The sequence below is a fragment of the Pseudopodoces humilis genome, chromosome 4, assembly GCF_049639895.1.
Source record: "Pseudopodoces humilis isolate 2021_Gansu_Grassland_sample_001 chromosome 4, ASM4963989v1, whole genome shotgun sequence".
Lineage (NCBI taxonomy): Eukaryota > Metazoa > Chordata > Aves > Passeriformes > Paridae > Pseudopodoces > Pseudopodoces humilis.
The window spans coordinates 3,034,795-3,052,560 of NC_142203.1; the positions used below are offsets into that span (position 1 = coordinate 3,034,795).

The window sequence follows — 17,766 nt, forward strand, 5'->3', positions numbered from 1 at the left end:
AAGAATAAAAGATGCTGCTTCTCCTAACAGCCTCCTCCCATGGGCATCCTGTTGCTGTCAATGTCTGCAACAAATCTGTAACTGCTTCCAAAGGACAATTTCATTTACTACTCCACTTGCCTGAGACTTAGGTGGGCTCTCTGAAATCAAGGTAAGTATCTCCTATGAGTAATAACTTTTGAACTAACATTATCTGCGTTTCTGTCATGGTTTAACATAGTTTGGTTTTTAGATAAGAAAAAATCCACCAGCTACTATAATTTATTATATTCCCCATAAGAACCATGGCAGCTTCCTTAGCTGACAGCACCAATCAGCTGGCAAGTTTTGAATACTGACACACTGTTAAACCACTTAAGAGAGCTGAATACACTTCTGTGAAATCACAATTAAAGACAAACAAGCCCCGCAAAAAATCTCTTGCTTACAGCTTTTTAAATGGTAATTGGTGGGCTGGCTGGGAAATTCGGATGGGCCAACCAAAACGACTACAGTTAATTGTTGTTTTCTCCCAGTTCAACTGAAACTGCCACAATTTCATGCCAAGGTTTTCAGCTTTCCATTGTACTAAATACAAATGTTGGTATGCTTCACATACCAACATCTCTTTCTTCACCTGAAGATCCCCATGTTGTTTTTAATACTATTAATTGTTTATTTTACATTTGTAAGATACTTTCATATTTCAGAACACCTACTTTTGTGGAAGAAAAACAGTTATCACAAATGAGGCAAGTTAAATATCTTTATGAAAGACATACTTCTATAATTGTGAATTAGACTGACTAACAAATTATTCTATCAGAGGTATTTTTGTTAACCCATAGTTTTGCTAAAAAACATATAATTAAAATCCATTATATAATGTCACTCCCATATTCTACTCACCCTTTCCCTTTCATTACTTAGCATTTAACAGCTGCTTAATCTTGTGGTTAATACCTGACCTTATGACTGAAGGGAGGTTAATTCCTAAGTTGAATGCTAGACAAAATAATTTACCATGTCAACAAAAACAGAGGATAATTTCTGTAGTAAAACAATTTTGGTGTCAATTTGATGACAATTTTTGTGTCACCTATGACAGCAGTTTTGTCTCCTGAGCCCTCTGTCCATGACACTAGCAAAACAGTTTAGGGAGTTTATGCTATAAAGAGAGCTTTTGTGAAGTACACACATCTGAACTTGGTAATACATAATTTCAGCATTTTAAAACAGCTGTTTACTTACTCATAAAAGAGGATTTTAAAAGCCAGTACAACTTTTATCTTGGTTCTCTCACTCTGTCTCAGTGATTGGCAGAAAGTACAGTCCTGTGTATTTTCTAAAACATACACTAAGCTTTCTATGCTTCTTTCTTCCATCAGGATCACAAAAGATAGATCATGTGCATTACTTTCTCTAGCTACCTGTGGGTTTTTTTTCTTTTCCTTTGTATTTTTTGGCATCTAGATCAAGAAGAGAAACATTCTTTGTGGGGAAGAGTGAGTAAGAAAGCAGCATCTGAAAAAACCCATCACCAAGTAATATTCACAGCAGCAAAATGTAACGTATTATTGAAGATGAGAAAGACAACCTGGCAAAAAAATAACAGGTTTCTTAAGGGAAGAAATAAACTGTGGACATAAAAAGATGTATGTGAACAAGCAGCCAAGATTCAAAGATTCATAGATTTAAAAGCTGGAAGGTACCAGTATAATTAGCCATTCTGATCCCATGCATGGCACAGGCCAGTGAATTTCACCCAGCAATTAGTTCTGTAATTCCCAGTTTGTGTTTGACTACCTTTTTACAGAGGCATACATGGAGCACTTGGCATCTCCCGTAAAAATCTGCCCTGATTCCTGATTATCCTCATCATAATTAAGGTACGTGGCATTTCTAACACTTTAGAAGATACTATCTTTCCTTCCTTCACCAAGATTCCAACCAATGCCATCGGAACCTGTTACTCTAAACTCCTTCTCCGTGGCTTTCCAGGGCGGGTGAGCACTTGCTTTGTATCAGTTTGTGCTTTGAAGGAGAATAGATTTGAGTGTTCAGCTCTGTTTCTCCAGCTGTAAAACAACTCGAGGTGTATAACAATCTCTAATCATATTTACCTGGAGATCCCTGCTTCTGTCTGCAGAGAAAACATCTGCTGAGCATCCAGGATTAAACTGCTACTGCAACTGTGTAACAGGAATTTTTATGCCCCTCTTCGGCATCTCCTCTGCAGCAACACTATAAAATCCACTACAGGATGAGAAGAGCTACATTAAAACAAGAACATTTGTTATAAAGATGGCAAAGCAGATTGCAGAGCACTATCGTGCCATTAATTCCAATTAGAAAATGATTGAGAAAGGGGGAGTGGGGGGGAGAAGAGGCCTGGCTGCCTGAACAGCCATGGAATTTAACAAGAATAGGAAAGCATCATTCAATAGACTTCAGAATTAGCAAACGGAGGCAGAAAAATTCTTGCAAACTCTGACAAATAAAGTATATCTGAACAGTGACAAAAGGTGTCCTACAGTTCTATATCACCTGTAAAAAATGTAAAAATCACCACCATACATCATGATAGAGAGGAATCCTTTAAATAAGAGCTTGGAGTGACAAGACAAGGGGGAATGGATGTAGACGAGGAGTGGGCAGGGCTAGATGGGATCTTGGGCAGGAATTGTTCCCTGGCAGGGTGGGCAGGCCCTGGCACAGGGTGCCCAGAGCAGCTGGGGCTGCCCCTGGATCCCTGGCAGTGCCCAAGGCCAGGCTGGACATTGGGGCTGGGAGCTCCTGGGACACTGGGAGCTGGCCCTGCCCCTATCGGGCGGGGAGCATAGAACCGGATGAGCTTTAAGGTCATTTCCATTTATCAGGATCCATGAGCTCTACATTAAAAGCAGTCCAGTTCAGCTCCGGAAATGCAATTAAGCGTCGGACCCCTCGTACCCCCCAAGCCCCCTCCCGCCATTTCCCACCGCCCCTCAGCCACCACAAAATGGCGGCGGGGCGGAGCGGGACTCTCTCGCCCTCGGGGAACGCGAGCGGGGGTCAACCAACCGCAGGCTGTCGTTTGGTACCACGTGATCTCCCAGAACTACAACTCCCGTCATGCCCCTGGGGCCCCTTCTTCCTTCCCGGTTCCGGTTCCGGTCAGAGGCGCCGCTCTCGGGAAGGTCGCGCAGGGCGGACGAGTGGCCGCTGTCTGTTGTACCCATCATGTTGTCCGCCGGTGTCCGCCGCTTCGCTACCTCCGCCATCCGCCGCAGCCACTATGAGGAGGGCCCCGGGAAGGTGGGCAGCAGCGACCTGGCCTGCTGAAGGTCGTGGGGTGGGGGTTGATGGCTGCCTTGTGCGTGGCTGGTGTTGTGTGGGTGTTGGGGTGGCGCGGTGATGCGCGTACCACCACAGCAGCGCAGATCGTGTGGTGACGGACCCTAGCGCCCTTGCTTGCACTGGTACAGATGATGAGCGTTGCGTTATGAGGGGTAACAATGATACTGTAAACGCTTTCTGATGTACCTGGCGTATTTTCTTGAGCCTACAGTCTAAAAGCTTAATTTTACATGCGTAAGTGATACGAGGAAGTTCCTCACGGTGGGGATAATGGAATGCTAGAACACTCGGGGCGCTGCGGATGTGTATCCTCAGGGGCTTTTGATTGTGTGATACCTGCAGCAAACTGGCCCCACCTTGGGCTGGAGGGATAGAAGTGGGGACGAAGTGACCTCCAGAGGTCACATGTTGGCTGTAATCATGGAGTCTTTGGGTCGGAAGGGACTTTAAAGATTATTTTAGCGCACCCCCTGCCATGGGCACGGACATCTTCCACTGTCCCAGGCTGCTCCAGGCCCCAGTGCCCAACCTGGCACTTCAGGGATCCACGGCAGCTCTGGGCACTCTGTGCCAGGGCCTGCCCACCCTCACAGCAGAGAATTTCTTTCTAGTATCCAACTGAAATCTCTCCTCTTTCAATTAGAAGCTGTTCCTTGTCTTGTTACTGTAATTTTTCATGATGAATCAGTCTCCAACTTCTTTGTAGATGCCCTTCAGGTACTGGAAGGTTATTAATTACCCTAAATACTGTGCTTCTTTCCTTGAGAAATACTGAAAATACTTTGAAACTGCATATTTTTTTTGTGAGATTCTTAGCACTTCTAAATGGATTGGAAAGGAGTTAAAGCTGTGATTGCAAAGGTAAAACTCCCTTTTTTTTTCTCTAGAACCTCCCATTCTCTGTGGACAACAAGTGGCGGCTGCTCGCAGTGATGTGTGTGTTCTTTGGGAGTGGATTTGGTGCCCCTTTCGTCATAGTCAGACACCAGCTCCTGAAGAAATGAAGAGGACAGGCTGTAGCTGCACTAGCTGGGTAACTGCTTTTGTTGGGTTTAATAGCACAGTGGAATTTAATGAGCCTGACCTTGTCAGAAACCTTTATAATTCTCAGCCTTTTTCACTCCAGGTGCGTTGTGGTCTGCAGTTGCATAGTAATAACTGAAACAGTGAGCAGGTGGAAGTTTATGTCACAGAGCTGCTGAAGTCGGTGGTTTGTGACCTTTGCCTCCCCAGAGGCCACTCCTCTCTGCCTGCAGCTTCTGGCTCTTAACAAAGCCATGTCTGCTTCCACCCCTGAGGAGATAAAAAGGTGCACCTGGGGTGCCCTGTGGGAGTCACTGGCACGTGTGATGTGACAGAGCAGGATGAGAAACTGTGATGCTGTAAACGCTTTCTGATGTGCCAGATAAAGCTCAGGGGAAAATTGCATTTTCTTGAACCTGTGTCAAAGCAATCTCACCATCTACATCATTCATAGGTTACTGTCCAGTTAAGATAAGGTAAATAACAGTCCTCATTGGCATCTCATAACTGGAACAAATTATCTCATTCCTTTTCCAGTTTGATGTTTATTCCACCCTTAACTGAGGAGAAAACCAAATCAGCAGACTTGTGTTGAAGTTGAGCCTTTAGAACTGTGTGGCTGCCTGCAAGTCAGGGTTTTCTGATGCAAAACCGGACAGTGGATGAAGCAAAGTCTTCAAATAAAAATTCTAATTAAAATATATGTTTATTACAGGGTTCTTAAATTTCTTAAATTTCTTTTTCTTGCAGAGTTGAAGTCTTCTACACAGCATCGTTCAATGGGGAAATGATAGCTGCAACCCATGCTGGATGTCTCTAAATAAAATCTTAAACCCCAAGGCCTTGGGCTGTGTGTTTTATGAAACTCCTGAAGTGCTTTCAACAGCTGGTGTGTACTGAGAACCCCTTCAAATTTCAGTGTATTGCCATTAAATTAAACACTTAATTGGTATCATGTATAAAAACAGGGTAGGGAAAATTGCATTTCAAAACAGGGATTGGGCTGAACTTCTTTTAATGCTCAGAATAATGACCTGGGACAGTTCATAGCAATGGGTGTCCTGTCACCATCATCCATGCTGCAGAATTTTTAACTTCAATGAGAATTTTCTGTGGCTTTTCTTCCATGCTCAGCAGTTCTAAAGAGTTGCTGTTGCCAGATCTCTGTAGCATCAGCTCTGAGCAGGGACTTGGGCACTGTCCTAAAGGTTTTGTGAGGCTTCAGGTGGTGATGCAGACACAACTCTGTCCAGAAAAGTATTGGTGATGTCCTGTACTTACTGCTGCAGATTTGGAGGTGTTTGGAAGGAGCCAGTGGCTTTCTTTTAGTACTTTTTTGCTGAGAACTTTTCTGGTTTGTTTTTTCCCCCCGCTCAAACACCCTCCTGCTGCTGCACAGTGCATTTAATGTGGCTTCAATCATCAGAATATGCAAACTGAACAGTTCCATAAAATCATGTTCTTTGTGTGCCATTCTAATCTGTATGGATGCCAGTTTCCCTATCCAACTCCCTCAGCAGAAGTATGTGGGAGTGGTAACAACGCTGCTCGTAACAGAAGAGCTCCTGGTTGCCACATTTCTCTTTTCAGGGGAGAGTCTAAAGTGCTGATGAGTGTTCCTCCTTCCTCCGGAGTGGCTGATGTGCTTACAAAGAGCACACATCACCTCTGATGGTTCACCCTGTGGGATATGAAAACCAGTTCCTTTACTGTGCTAAAAAACAAGGTCTCCTTTCTGAATGCCACCCCCTTCTCTTGTAGTTTTCGAAGATACTTTTGAGCACGGGTGGTTAAACTTAAAGCAGTTATTTTTGGATGAAATGTTAGATCCTTTCTCCTCTTGTGATGTGTTCTAAAGCTGTAATCATCTCTTTTCACAGCGTTGTTACTCTGATGGATCATAGTCATTCAGGAGCAGAAAGATCCTGAGGGCTACTTGTTATAAGAAGCCTGTAAATCATGACCCTGTTTCCAACCCTGCCACCAACTTGGATAAATAAATCACTGATGTGGAGTGGAACACAGTACCTGTAATCCTTCATCTGCTGCTGTTTTACATAATTTCCACAGCTGTGTGCTGAGGGCGTGGAGGAGCTGAGCCTCTGTGCTGTCACCCCCTGTGTAATCACAGTTTTTGTGTGCCAGTACAAGTCATGCAAAAATGAAAAAACATCAGCCCTGCTTCGTGTGAGGGCTGGCTAAACGCATCACATTAGTCATAAACTATTTGATAAACCCATCTCTGTGGTGTGCTATTACTAGTTAATAATCTTCCATGTACAAAGGAAATGCAGTACAATTTTGTAGCCATTGTTAAGACAGTTAATTAAGGTTCCTTGAGTATAGGTTAATTTGTGTTTTTGGTAAAACACCTGCACACCAAGAGTTGGAAAATGAGTGTGTTCTCCATTCATGGCAAGCTTTGTTATTCCTGCGTGCTGCTGAGGCTGTAATTAATTAGTCCCTCTAGAACTGGGTTGTTCCCCTACATGAGTTGCTGGGGCAGTTTTTGGTAGTTTTCAAACCCCATCAATTACCAAGTCTGTGAGTTCCCTGCCTGATTTAAGTAATTGGTTCCCTTGGGATTTCAGAAGTTTTCACTTCTGCAGCAGAAATACATTAATAGATCTGTGCTGGTCCTTCTGTTAATACAAAGTGGGGCAGCCTGCATTCTACCCAAAGGTGTTTTTCTACTTCTAGATTATCTCTAATTTCGTCACTGCTAAATAAAGCAGAGTCTGAAATTCATTATTTTGGTTTCCTGGGTGGAAAATACAGGTTGTCATTGAGAGAGATGTGGCTCCTGTCATTAATACCAGGTGTTTGACTGTGTTTTAATTTCACAGAGGCACAACTCCAGATTGCATTTTTTTCTTTGCTCTTATGAGACGATCACTGCATTCAGCCAATGCTTCCTCAACCATACATATTTATTTGTTTATTCATTTAACTGCCCATTTTTTTTTCATTTGCTCCCCAAATTTACCTTGGTCTTAATCTTTTGCAGTTTACCCATTCTATAGTTCATCATTTTAAGTCCTCTTAGTCCATTGTTTGTTTGCTGAAGAGGTGAGCCAGAGCAACTCGGATTTTTTTTTCTCATCTCATTTTCTCATTTCAGAATGACTTCTCTAAACACATTCCCACCACAGATACTAGCATGGAAATACCCAGCCCTGAGTGATTCTAGAGACAGAAGTGTCACTATAAATAGATATGAATGAACTGGTATTTATTGGTATTAAGAGGGATGGATCAGATTCATTAAAGCCCACAAGCTGCAGAATTAAGTTGTGCAAAAACGTAAGAGTGTGTTCCATCACAGTCAGCTATATAATAGTCTGGGTGCCCAATGACATATTTATTTTAAAATAGCCTTTTGGGTTCCCTTTAGGGCACCTTGACTTGATAGAAGATAAATCAATTGAAAATAGGCAAAAAACAATGTGTAAGTGGTGCTCTTCTGTCATTGAAAATTGTATGAAGGAAACAAGGCAGTGGCTAAAAGGCCTCTGGGAAATAACACATCTGTGTGAATGATTGCATGTTTTTTTACTTGCCAGATGCCTATTTCAAGGAAAATCATTAATGATCCTTGAATTTTCCCTAATTTTCCTGTTACAATTTTCACCTTGTTTCCTGGCACAAACCCAAAGCCTCTCTGTTTTGTTTCCAGAGAGCTTCACAGCTTTTTTTATTATTTTTATTTTAGGTATAGTCTTCAAGAAATTTCTGAATTAAATCTGAGCAGATGTGAATTATGCTTCAATATTTTGGATCTTTTCAGTTTGTGGATCTTTTTTCCTTACTCTGGAGCACTCCTTGTTCCAGAGGGACAAGTCTGGAAAGGCTCGGCTTCAGTTACATTGAAAGGGGTATTTTGATTAGGTGAAAATGAATATATTATTTTTCAAATCAAATTATTCTAGAATTTCTGTTCAGCAATTAATTTGACAGTGTATCCTTTTCATATCCACTCTTCAGAAAGCAACTGGAATTTGATTTTTTTGCTCTCCCCAAAGAACAGAAGTTTCAGTTCTTGTTCAGTTGTGCTTTGAAGCAGCCGGTATTAATCCATATTGGAGATAAGATACTGGCTTGGATGATCCCCACTTCTGAATTATTGTGGGTAGCTCTTGCATAATTGATATAAGTACAACAGAAATCTGGACTGTTTTTTCTTTCTCTAAATGGTGACCTTTTTACAGAGGTCTTGCCCTGTACAGTAATTAAGAATGCGAGTTACTTATGAAAATTGCTTAAAGATCTTTTTACTGCTAATTAAATAGTAGGGGGAAAATCCAAGATATTTTCTGAGATAAGTTATCAGCTACTCTTGTTTCTTTCTAGCCTGAGATTTTTATTTCTGTCTGAACATGAAAAAATTCAGAGGATTATAAACAAATAAGGCTGGAGGATGAAAATATGAAAGTAGAATTTAGTATTGCATGGGCTAACACATTCAAACTATTTTTATCCTTTAAAGGTAAAGATCATCTATACATTGCAATTCATTACTTTGGTTGAATTTTCAGTGCAGCAACATTGGTTTTTGGGTTTTTTTTCGTTTAAATAGAATTGTTAAGTAGAAAGAAGGGAAGGAAAGAGGAAAGAAGAAAAGAAATTGCTGCCTTCATGCAAAAGAAAGTAATTCTCAATTTTATGATCAAGAAAATAAAGTTACATAAAAGTCAAACAGTACACCCAATAGGGGATATCAGAGCTGGGATACAATATCCAGTGCTATAAAAATACCCCTGCCTCTTCCCACCCCAGTGGAGCACATCAAACAGCTATGAGAACTGTTTTGTAATCATTATTTTAATGTGTGAAAATACACATTAGGATAGAAATAGTAGGGAAAAACAGTCTCTGGGTTACTTAATTGGAAGTTGGAATGTGTATCAGAGGAGCACAATAATACAGTAATTTATTGGTAGAAGTGTCTTAATTACATCTTCAATTATCACAAAAAGACGTTGGTTGAAAAATAAGGAGGAATGGTGCGAGTTTAGGACACGTTACTGGAAAAACCCTTTGGAGTAGCACAGAGTGACTTATGGCAGGTCCAGACAAGACAACAGCAACTGTGAGACCCTCTGTGGTGCAATTAATCATTGTTTCAATTAAAACATAAATGTGGACTCTGCCCCCTGCCCTCTTTCATAGGTTTTTCAGAGGCAGCCCCTCCTGCAAACAGCGAGTGCCTGCTCAGCTCCTGTTTGCTTTGCTTGCACAGGGAAGATAAATGTTAGTTTGACTTGAATTTAAATGAGTTTAAAATAATAGTATTTGCCAGAATTAATGTGATCCGCTGTTCCATTTTCTCCTTTGGTATTCCATGAATAACATTAAGTTCTTTTCTGTGGTTGCACCACCTTTTTCCATTAGCTATGTAGAGCGTGCAGCTCTTTGAAAAATGTCACTGTATAAATAGTGTTGCTGAGAACCTGACAAAGCCAGCAACAAAATGTGAAAATGTACCTTGCTGGTTTAAAAAAAAAAAAAGTGCAAAAACCATATGTGTGAAAATGTGTATAAATGTATATAAAAATTATGACCAGTGATGGAAGGATGGAGATGAGGGAGAAGAGTGTGGTCTGAAATTTTGTTTATTTTTTTGTAAGATTTTGGTTGCATCATTAAAATTCATAACTCTTGAGAGTTCTTTAGACTAAGTTTAGCAAAAAAAAAAAAAAACCAACACAGCTTCCTATTTCTGTGCTAAATGTAGTTTTGTAAAGACAAGAAGATCTCTTCCTCAAGGGAGCAAAAACCTGCTAGCCACCAAGCCAGTGAATCAGCACAGATATTTGGCTAAATGTTGTGAACCAAAGCTATTGCCTGAAACAGTGGCAGAATGGGCTGTTGGGGGGAAAAAACCCACAAACATAAATATATGGGTCATTTATATGAGTGAGAAATCCTTTTTGTTTGCCTCTGTGAGCCATCCAGGTAATTAAAAGTGAAAACTGAAGAAAATGTGCCTCCCTAAAGAAGACATGTCTCTCCAAGACCTTATTTTCTTTCTGTCAGCCCAGAGCAGATTTGGGGAACATCTAATTGGAAACTTTTCTGGAAATGTGCACATCCCTGCGCTCCAAAACCGTGCTGTCACTTCTCTTTCCTGTTTGTTTCTCCCAGACATTGTGCTGTCCTCAGATTCCAATACTGCAGAGAATTGTTTTCAGCAGGAGCTCAGTTCTTAACCCACAGGATAGCTCTTGATAGCTCATTTGGGAATATTTTACTGCTGGCTTTATGAAGGGCTGGGTTTTTTGGAGGGGTCAGGGGGAAAGCTGGAAACCCCTAAATAAGGTCCTGTATCTTCATATTCTGGAGTGGCAGCACAAATGAGGAGGTATTCAGCTAATTCCTGCATGACCTAAATTGTCAGGCCCAACTGAAGCTCCTCTGCCCACAACATAATCCAAAAGCAGCGTGTGGGCACCTGGCAGCCTACCTGCAGTACAACTGAACTAGCTGAAGGTGTGACTTCAAAGTTACCTAAATTTTATCTAATTCTCTGTTTGACACTGCTTTGAAGTTAAAGCAACGCTGCAGCGGTTCAGTTGGAATTTACCTCTGCAATCAAACTATGTAAAACAATTTGCCAGCTACTCTAATCCAAAGTAGGTCAGCAAAACCTAAGCTAGTAAGACTTTAGTCTTACTGAAGTCACCTTTTAAGTTTATTCAAGTTATTTTTCCTGCTATGCAGGCAGTCCCAAGAATGAGAAGTGCAAAGCCCAGAAAGCCAAGCAGAGCATCAGCACCAGGACAGGACCTGGCACAAGGACAGGGCTCAGGCCTCCACGTCTTTATGAGGTGTTGGGAGCTATAAAAAGAGCCCATAAAATTGATAGTCAATCTAATTTCATGTGAGAGAAGACTGGACTTCCAGCACTTGCTCAAAAGCACATTTAAATATGATTGTATGTAATTATTATTTTTTATTCACCAGAACACTTAACTCAGGCTCACTCTCTCCTAGAAAAATTCCACAACCATCCCTCCTATGTCATAAACAAGCCCTGGAAGGTGGAATAGCTCAGCAGGTGGTGCTGAGAGCACGCCCTCACCTCAGCAGCCCCAGCTGTGTGGATTAAAGCAACACCCCTGGGAAGTCACCACAGATCACCTGAAACTGAGCCTGGGCCTCTCATATTCTGCACAACAGCTGACCTGGATGGAAGGTGAGCACACACCCCCTCTTTCCCCAGCTAAATTTAGATACCACCCCAGCAGCCATGTGAGCACCCAGTAAATCAAGTCATGCAGCAGAGGAAATAACCACAGGTTCTGCTCTTGAAAATGGCATTATTGGCAAAGAAACACTCTGAAAGATTTTTTTCTGAAACTGCAGGAGAGGAAAAACACAATGTGTAATCAGGGACTGAAAACAGTCATTTATTAAGAGCCCCTAGCAATTTTCATGTGAGGTTGCTAAATGAAACCTTCATTCTCCCTTGGGAATCAATGACCTTCAAAAAATTAGTGACCAAACAGAAATGGAAGACAATTCAAGGTATGTCTATTGATAAAAGAGGAAAAGTAATCAAGAGTTCAAACTATCTCACTGAGGATGAAATAGGAAGGTGCTGCTGGGTGAGAGGTATTAAGTTGAGGTTAAAATGTCTCACATCTGCAACAAATCACTGTTAAGTAAAACTGCCCACCAAAGAGTGTTTGGCCACCTTCCAGGTGCATAAAAGGGAGAAAACTGGGACCTAAATTCTCCCAGGTATTTCTCCTCACTGGTTTGAGTTGTGCAGGTACAAACTACACCTGGGGATCTGAGAGCAGGTTCAGGGTTTTAAACCCCAAACATACAGATGAGAGGGAGAACAGGTTTTGGTAGCTGCATGCCGAAAAAAATGGATATTGTTTAATTTTCCCGAAGAAACATAAATCAGGATTCCATCTACATTTTAAATGCTATGTTACTTGTTACTGAGTTAAGCCTTCTATAATTGCAGGAGGACTTTAAAAATAAAGCATCAGCCATGTATCTTCTTATTCTGGCTCATATTTTCTGCAGTATTTATGACCAAAGGTATGCAGTTCTGAGTACCCAATCTCAAATTATTCAGACAGAACAATTTTTTAGGAAAAGCCTTCCAACCCATTTTGTGAACACCAGATCAGTGGCAGATTTTGGAAATTCATACTCCCAAAACTTGGAAGTTTAAACTGAAATTAATGTAGAAAACAAAAACCAGTCCTTACACTAGAAAAAAAAGAGATATATTGTTGTTTACCCTTAATCCCAAACACCATCCTTCTCACAGATTTGCAGTATGTTACTAGCCACTCTGTAAAACTACAGTTTCTCAGTTTTTAGCTGTTTATATTCTATGAATCTTCAACACTGGTACTATCAGTGCTAATACCTATTAATTAAATTAATTTTATTTCATTAAATATCTATTTGACAATCCCATAAAAAGCTAATACTTTAAAATTTTCCAGTCTTTTTTGTAAAATGCAAAAGTAATTGAGAAGGCAATGCACCATCTGGCCTCATAACACCTCTGTTAGTCTTGCAGGTTACAAAAAGTCACTGCTCCCTCCCTCTCCTTCATAATCTTCTACATGTTCTTCTCTCACAGTCAGTTTCTTTTTATCATAAAAAGATTGTAAGTTTAGAAAGCATTCAAAACCCCAAAAAGAGCCAAAGCTCCATGGTACTCTAAGTGTTGTAAAAAAAAATGTGTTTTTAAGGCAGGAAGGATGGCACTGCTGATGTGACACAAAGCAGACATTTACACAGAAATTCAGGTTTTCCTTGTGGAGTCTTTACAGACATTGTAAATGTATTTGCGTTACTTAGAATACAGATTTATTTGAAAAAAAAATAAAATTTGAGAAGTCCTAAGAAAAGGTTCTGTGGGGTTTGTTCTGAGAGGGAAGATATAAAATAGCAGTTGGATATAGGCAAAGTCTATCCAATTAAGAAATTCTTTTGAATATCAAATGAACTGTAAAACTTATGTAGATACAGTAAAAAACCAAAACTGTGTGAAGAAAATGTCAGCATTTTGTCCCACCATTTTATTTAGCTTTATGTGATGTATCTTTTCTTATTTGTTGGTTTACATCCACTTTTTATCTATATGTATGATGGTGTACAGGTAAAAATTAATAATTATGTAAATGCTTTGAGCTCCTCTTTGTTCCACTGGAAAATAATACTTGTTACCTGGGAATGGATATGCACAGAATAAAGAAATTTAAACTATTTCCAAAACTTTGCCATTACATTACCCTGTATTCTGTACTTCTTAGCTGTAAAACCTAATTCCTAAAATTTCAGTCTTTGCACAGAATTATTATTTATATAGTGCTGCAATGTCTGAATAAATATTGTGTAATTCTTCATTTATTTGCTCAGTTCAAGTGGTCTCACACAAATGTCCAAAGGACTGTAATCACTCCCTTACCTCATTTTCTCAACAGGCAGTGTTTTCACAGTGCTCTGTTGCTATAATAGGTATTATAAATGGAAGAAAATTGAAATGCCTGCTCAAACATTTGCCAAAAAATTAGAAATTCTGGACTGCCAGCAAGTGAAGAGAAAGAATTCCCAGTCAGACATACATCAGCTACTCCCCATCCATTCAGAGAGCACCCAAGGGAGCAGAACACTCCTTGGTTTGGTGAGTCTTGTAAAATCCAGGAGTACCCAAATTGGATGCCTTTTCGTGCAGTTTTGTGCCAATGCTTGATCTCTCTGAAATGCCTTGAGGTAATTTGTTAAATGTCTCACGCTTCCATGAGGTACCGCTGGTGCCTAAAACATCACCCGTCAGAAAGGAATGACCTTTCCACAAAGGGAAAAAAAAAAAAAAAAAAAAAATTTTAAAAATCATTGTTTATGTCTTTTTAAATGCTGATAAACTTAGGAGGCACCAACAACCCCAGCAAGATTTATTGAGCAATGCCCTCCGGTATATAAGCACCATCAGGTAGCTTTGCATTCTCTGGTGAATAAACAATTGAAGTCATAATTGTTTGTGCATTCCTGAAAATGTCAACAAAATCCAACATCTGTCATGCCAGATAAGGAAACATGGCTCGCTTAATGCACTTAGTGCTCTACTCAGCCTTGAAAAGGTCACTCCAGTTTTAACAAGGAGGGTGTAATTTATTGGCTCCCAGTAAATGACCATGTAACGACAGTAAAGCTGCGGCCGTGTTTGGTTACCCTTCAAACCACGTATTTGATTAAGATAGCACATCATATTTAGCACAATCTGCTTAATGTTGCTTTTGGATGCTCTCTCACCCTCTCAATTACAACCAACTGTGACATGAAACCATTTTTACCAAAGCAACACTCACAGCCCCCAGCCCCATCCCACCACAATAAAGCAGAGCAAGCCAGAAGGATCACCTTTGAAACCCACCCATTTAAGACAAAAAACAACACACAAAAGCAGCATTCATTTCTCTGCCATCTTCAGTGGCAATAAACAAAATCCACACACGGCTCAGCTGCAGATTGGAGCCATCACCAGCACACAGGTGGTGCCTGTCTGCCAAGAAGGGCTGGACACCCCTCTGACTCTGCTTTGGCTTCCAGGCTTCTGGATCCAGCCCTGAATCCCTTCACAAATAACTCATGGCTTGTTCTCCCCACTGGCTGCCCCAAAATGCTGTCAGGACAGCCCAGGGATGTCTCATTTTGCACAGACCTATTTAGCTGAAAACTGATCTCTTGGAACCACTCTCAGTGACCTCCATTATTCTCCTGCTGGCCTGTGCTCAAAAGATTTGGTGATGTCAGTGAGAGGGAGATATTTCGGGGTGAATATAGACACAGTGTGACACAGAGGATCCTGACTCCTTCAACACACTGCCTTGAAGCACAGTCAATTTTTGGCTTGATGGCTGTTGTAAGAGTGCACTGCATTCAGTTGTCATTTGGCCCTAAAAGCCCTGACAAAGTGTTAATTATTGGTACTGATGAGTTGGTTCTGTTCCTCTTTAAACTGAGAGATCTAATCCTGCAAGATAGCATTATGTGGGAGATCCAAATAAGCAGTGTATTTCCCAGAGTGGCTGGCAGGTCAGAGTTAGCACAGATGCACAAATGCGTTGATCACATCACTGGACAGCTGGTGGGAGCTGGCCCAATTCTCTTCCCTCTGTTCCTCTCCCAAGTATTTGACTCCTGAGCCAATTCTGTGAGCTGGCTCCAGGAATTTATTTATAATCCATGGAGGTAATTTGGGGTGAGAAAACAATACTCTTAGAAGGTTGGTGCTTCAGGCAGAGGTGAATTTGGGGTGCCTTGTATGTCTAAATTATGGAAGACCTTAAACAAAGGAGGAGAAAAGGTATGGACTGTTCTTCCTTTCCTTTCACTTTTTGTACACAAGACAGTCATGAGGCCAAGTGAGGATTATGCTACTGTGTTTTTTTTCATCCCAACAGGATTACAAAACGCTCTAGGAAGTGTCAGTTTGTTTTGTGCTTGCCAGCAATGGAAAATGGGGATTACAGCCCTCTCTGAAAAGGTTGATCACTGCTCCCCTGAGCAAGGACAAGTGGGCCTGTGCCTATGGATCATTTCTAAAGGACTCCTGTGGGAAAATGAGATTGAATTTTGGCAGTCTGGACAACCAGGCTTTACACTGGATTGTTACTAGGCTCTCCCACAGCCTATTTTCAGAGTTTGAGTTGGCCTGACCCTTTCTACTTACAAATACGTGTTACATGAGGAGATCAAGCAGAATTCACTCCTGAGGTATAATACCATGAGGGAGTGGGTCACCCATTGCCATGATCAGCTGTCATGATTTATTTGTGATGTAGTTTAACACCAGCCAGAAAGTCACCTCCACACAGCCTCTTGCTCACCCTGTCCTGGTGGGATCAGGGAGAGGATTGGGAGGGCAAAAGTGCTAAAACCCATGGGCTGAGATAAAGACAGTTTAACATCTAAAGGAAAAGCCATGCACACAACCAAGTGAAACAAGGAATCCGTTCCCCACTTCCCACAGGCAGGCAGGTGCTCAGCCATCCCAGGACAGCAGGGCTCTGTCACATGTCATGGATAACAAACACCAGCACTCCAGGTGTCCCTCACTTCCTCCTTGTCCCCGCAGATCGAAGTGCAGAGCATGATGCTGTAAGGTCTTGGATGTCCCTTGGGTCAGCTGGGGCCACCTGTCCTGGCTGTGCCTTCTCCCAGCTCCTTGTGGACTCCCAGCCTGTGCCCTGGTGGGGAGGATGAAGGAGCAGGAATGTCTTTGTGCCAGCTCAGCAAGAACAAAAACATCCCTGTGTCATCAACGCTCTTTCCACCACAGATCCAAAACACAGCCTCAAAACACTCCTGTGAATGAAATTCACCTTACCCAAGCCAAAAGCAATGCATTCTCCACCTCTTCTTCCATGCCCAGGCCATGCACTCTCCAACACACCTCATTAATCACCACTCATCTTTCCATCCTTTGATTTGGCACAGAGACATTGCTCCCTTAGTCTATGGACCACTTCTGTAAAATGTCCTTGAAATGCCTAGAAATGTCCACAAAATGCTGAGTTCTTACTAGTCCATGGCTTTGGGGTCCATCTGAGGAGCAGCAGTGTTGGTGTGGAACAGCCTCTGTCCTTCTGTGCCCAAATCTGGATGACTCAAAAAGCTCAGAATCTGAATTCAGTGTCTAACCAAAAATCTCAGCTCTGGTACTGCCAGCAACCTCCTGCTAAGCAAGAATCAAACAGCGTTTCCCATAATGGGCTAGGGGCACCCAAAACAAACAGGGGGCAATAAGCTTTTTGCAGATTGCATAATCCCACTGCAGAACACATTTGCTGCAAAATGTGTGGAAAAGTTAGGAAAGGATCAGACAAGTCCAAGGAGCACAGGCACATCAGTGTGGAACCAACAGGAGGGTCCACAGTGTGAACTCTTGGCTGTGAAGCAGAAAGAAAAGGGGAGGAAAGCACCTGTAAGTAAGGCTGCATTTAGTACCACTCCATAATTCTGCTGTTTCCCATTTCTGGTGTTCTTGTGTCTGCTGCTGGCTGACCTCAGAGACAGCACTGAGAGAGCACTTGGGCTGAGCCAGCAATGAGCAGGCTGGAATATTGCCTTAAACAACCTTTCAGATGCACCTTTAAAAACCTAATTGTGTTTCAGACCTGCCAAGTGTTCGGCTGATCTCGGTCATGAAGATATATTCCTCCTTGGTTTGTATTTTTAATCATAATTAAGTCCACTTTTCTACACTTGGCCTTATTGCTATTTCATTTACTTAAGCTGTAATGATTAAATCTAATTTACTACTCTGTGAAATCTTAATCCTTCTGAAAAGTAATGGGCAAAGTACACAGGTCAGTTAAGAAACTGATTCACCACATAACCCCCATTTAGTAATTCCATTTATTTCAATAAAACTGGCTGGCACATGAA

The 17,766-nt window shown here is 41.5% G+C and overlaps 1 protein-coding gene and 2 non-coding genes across 3 annotated transcripts; all 3 read left to right on the forward strand.

Moving 5' to 3' along the window:
- Positions 1 to 3,117: 3,117 nt before the first annotated feature.
- On the forward strand, positions 3,118 to 5,180 carry COX7C (cytochrome c oxidase subunit 7C). Its single transcript, XM_005529444.3, has 3 exons — positions 3,118 to 3,276; positions 4,206 to 4,351; positions 5,092 to 5,180. Exons 1-2 carry the CDS (start codon positions 3,202 to 3,204, stop codon positions 4,320 to 4,322), a joined length of 192 nt encoding a protein of 63 aa, XP_005529501.1. The 5' UTR covers positions 3,118 to 3,201; the 3' UTR covers positions 4,323 to 4,351; positions 5,092 to 5,180.
- Positions 3,441 to 3,503, forward strand: LOC148184394 (small nucleolar RNA Z39). The gene has a single exon (XR_015772441.1). It is a non-coding gene; the product is annotated as a small nucleolar RNA Z39 (small nucleolar RNA).
- LOC148184395 (small nucleolar RNA Z39) lies at positions 4,659 to 4,719 on the forward strand. Its single transcript, XR_015772440.1, has one exon. It is a non-coding gene; the product is annotated as a small nucleolar RNA Z39 (small nucleolar RNA).
- Positions 5,181 to 17,766: the final 12,586 nt, after the last annotated feature.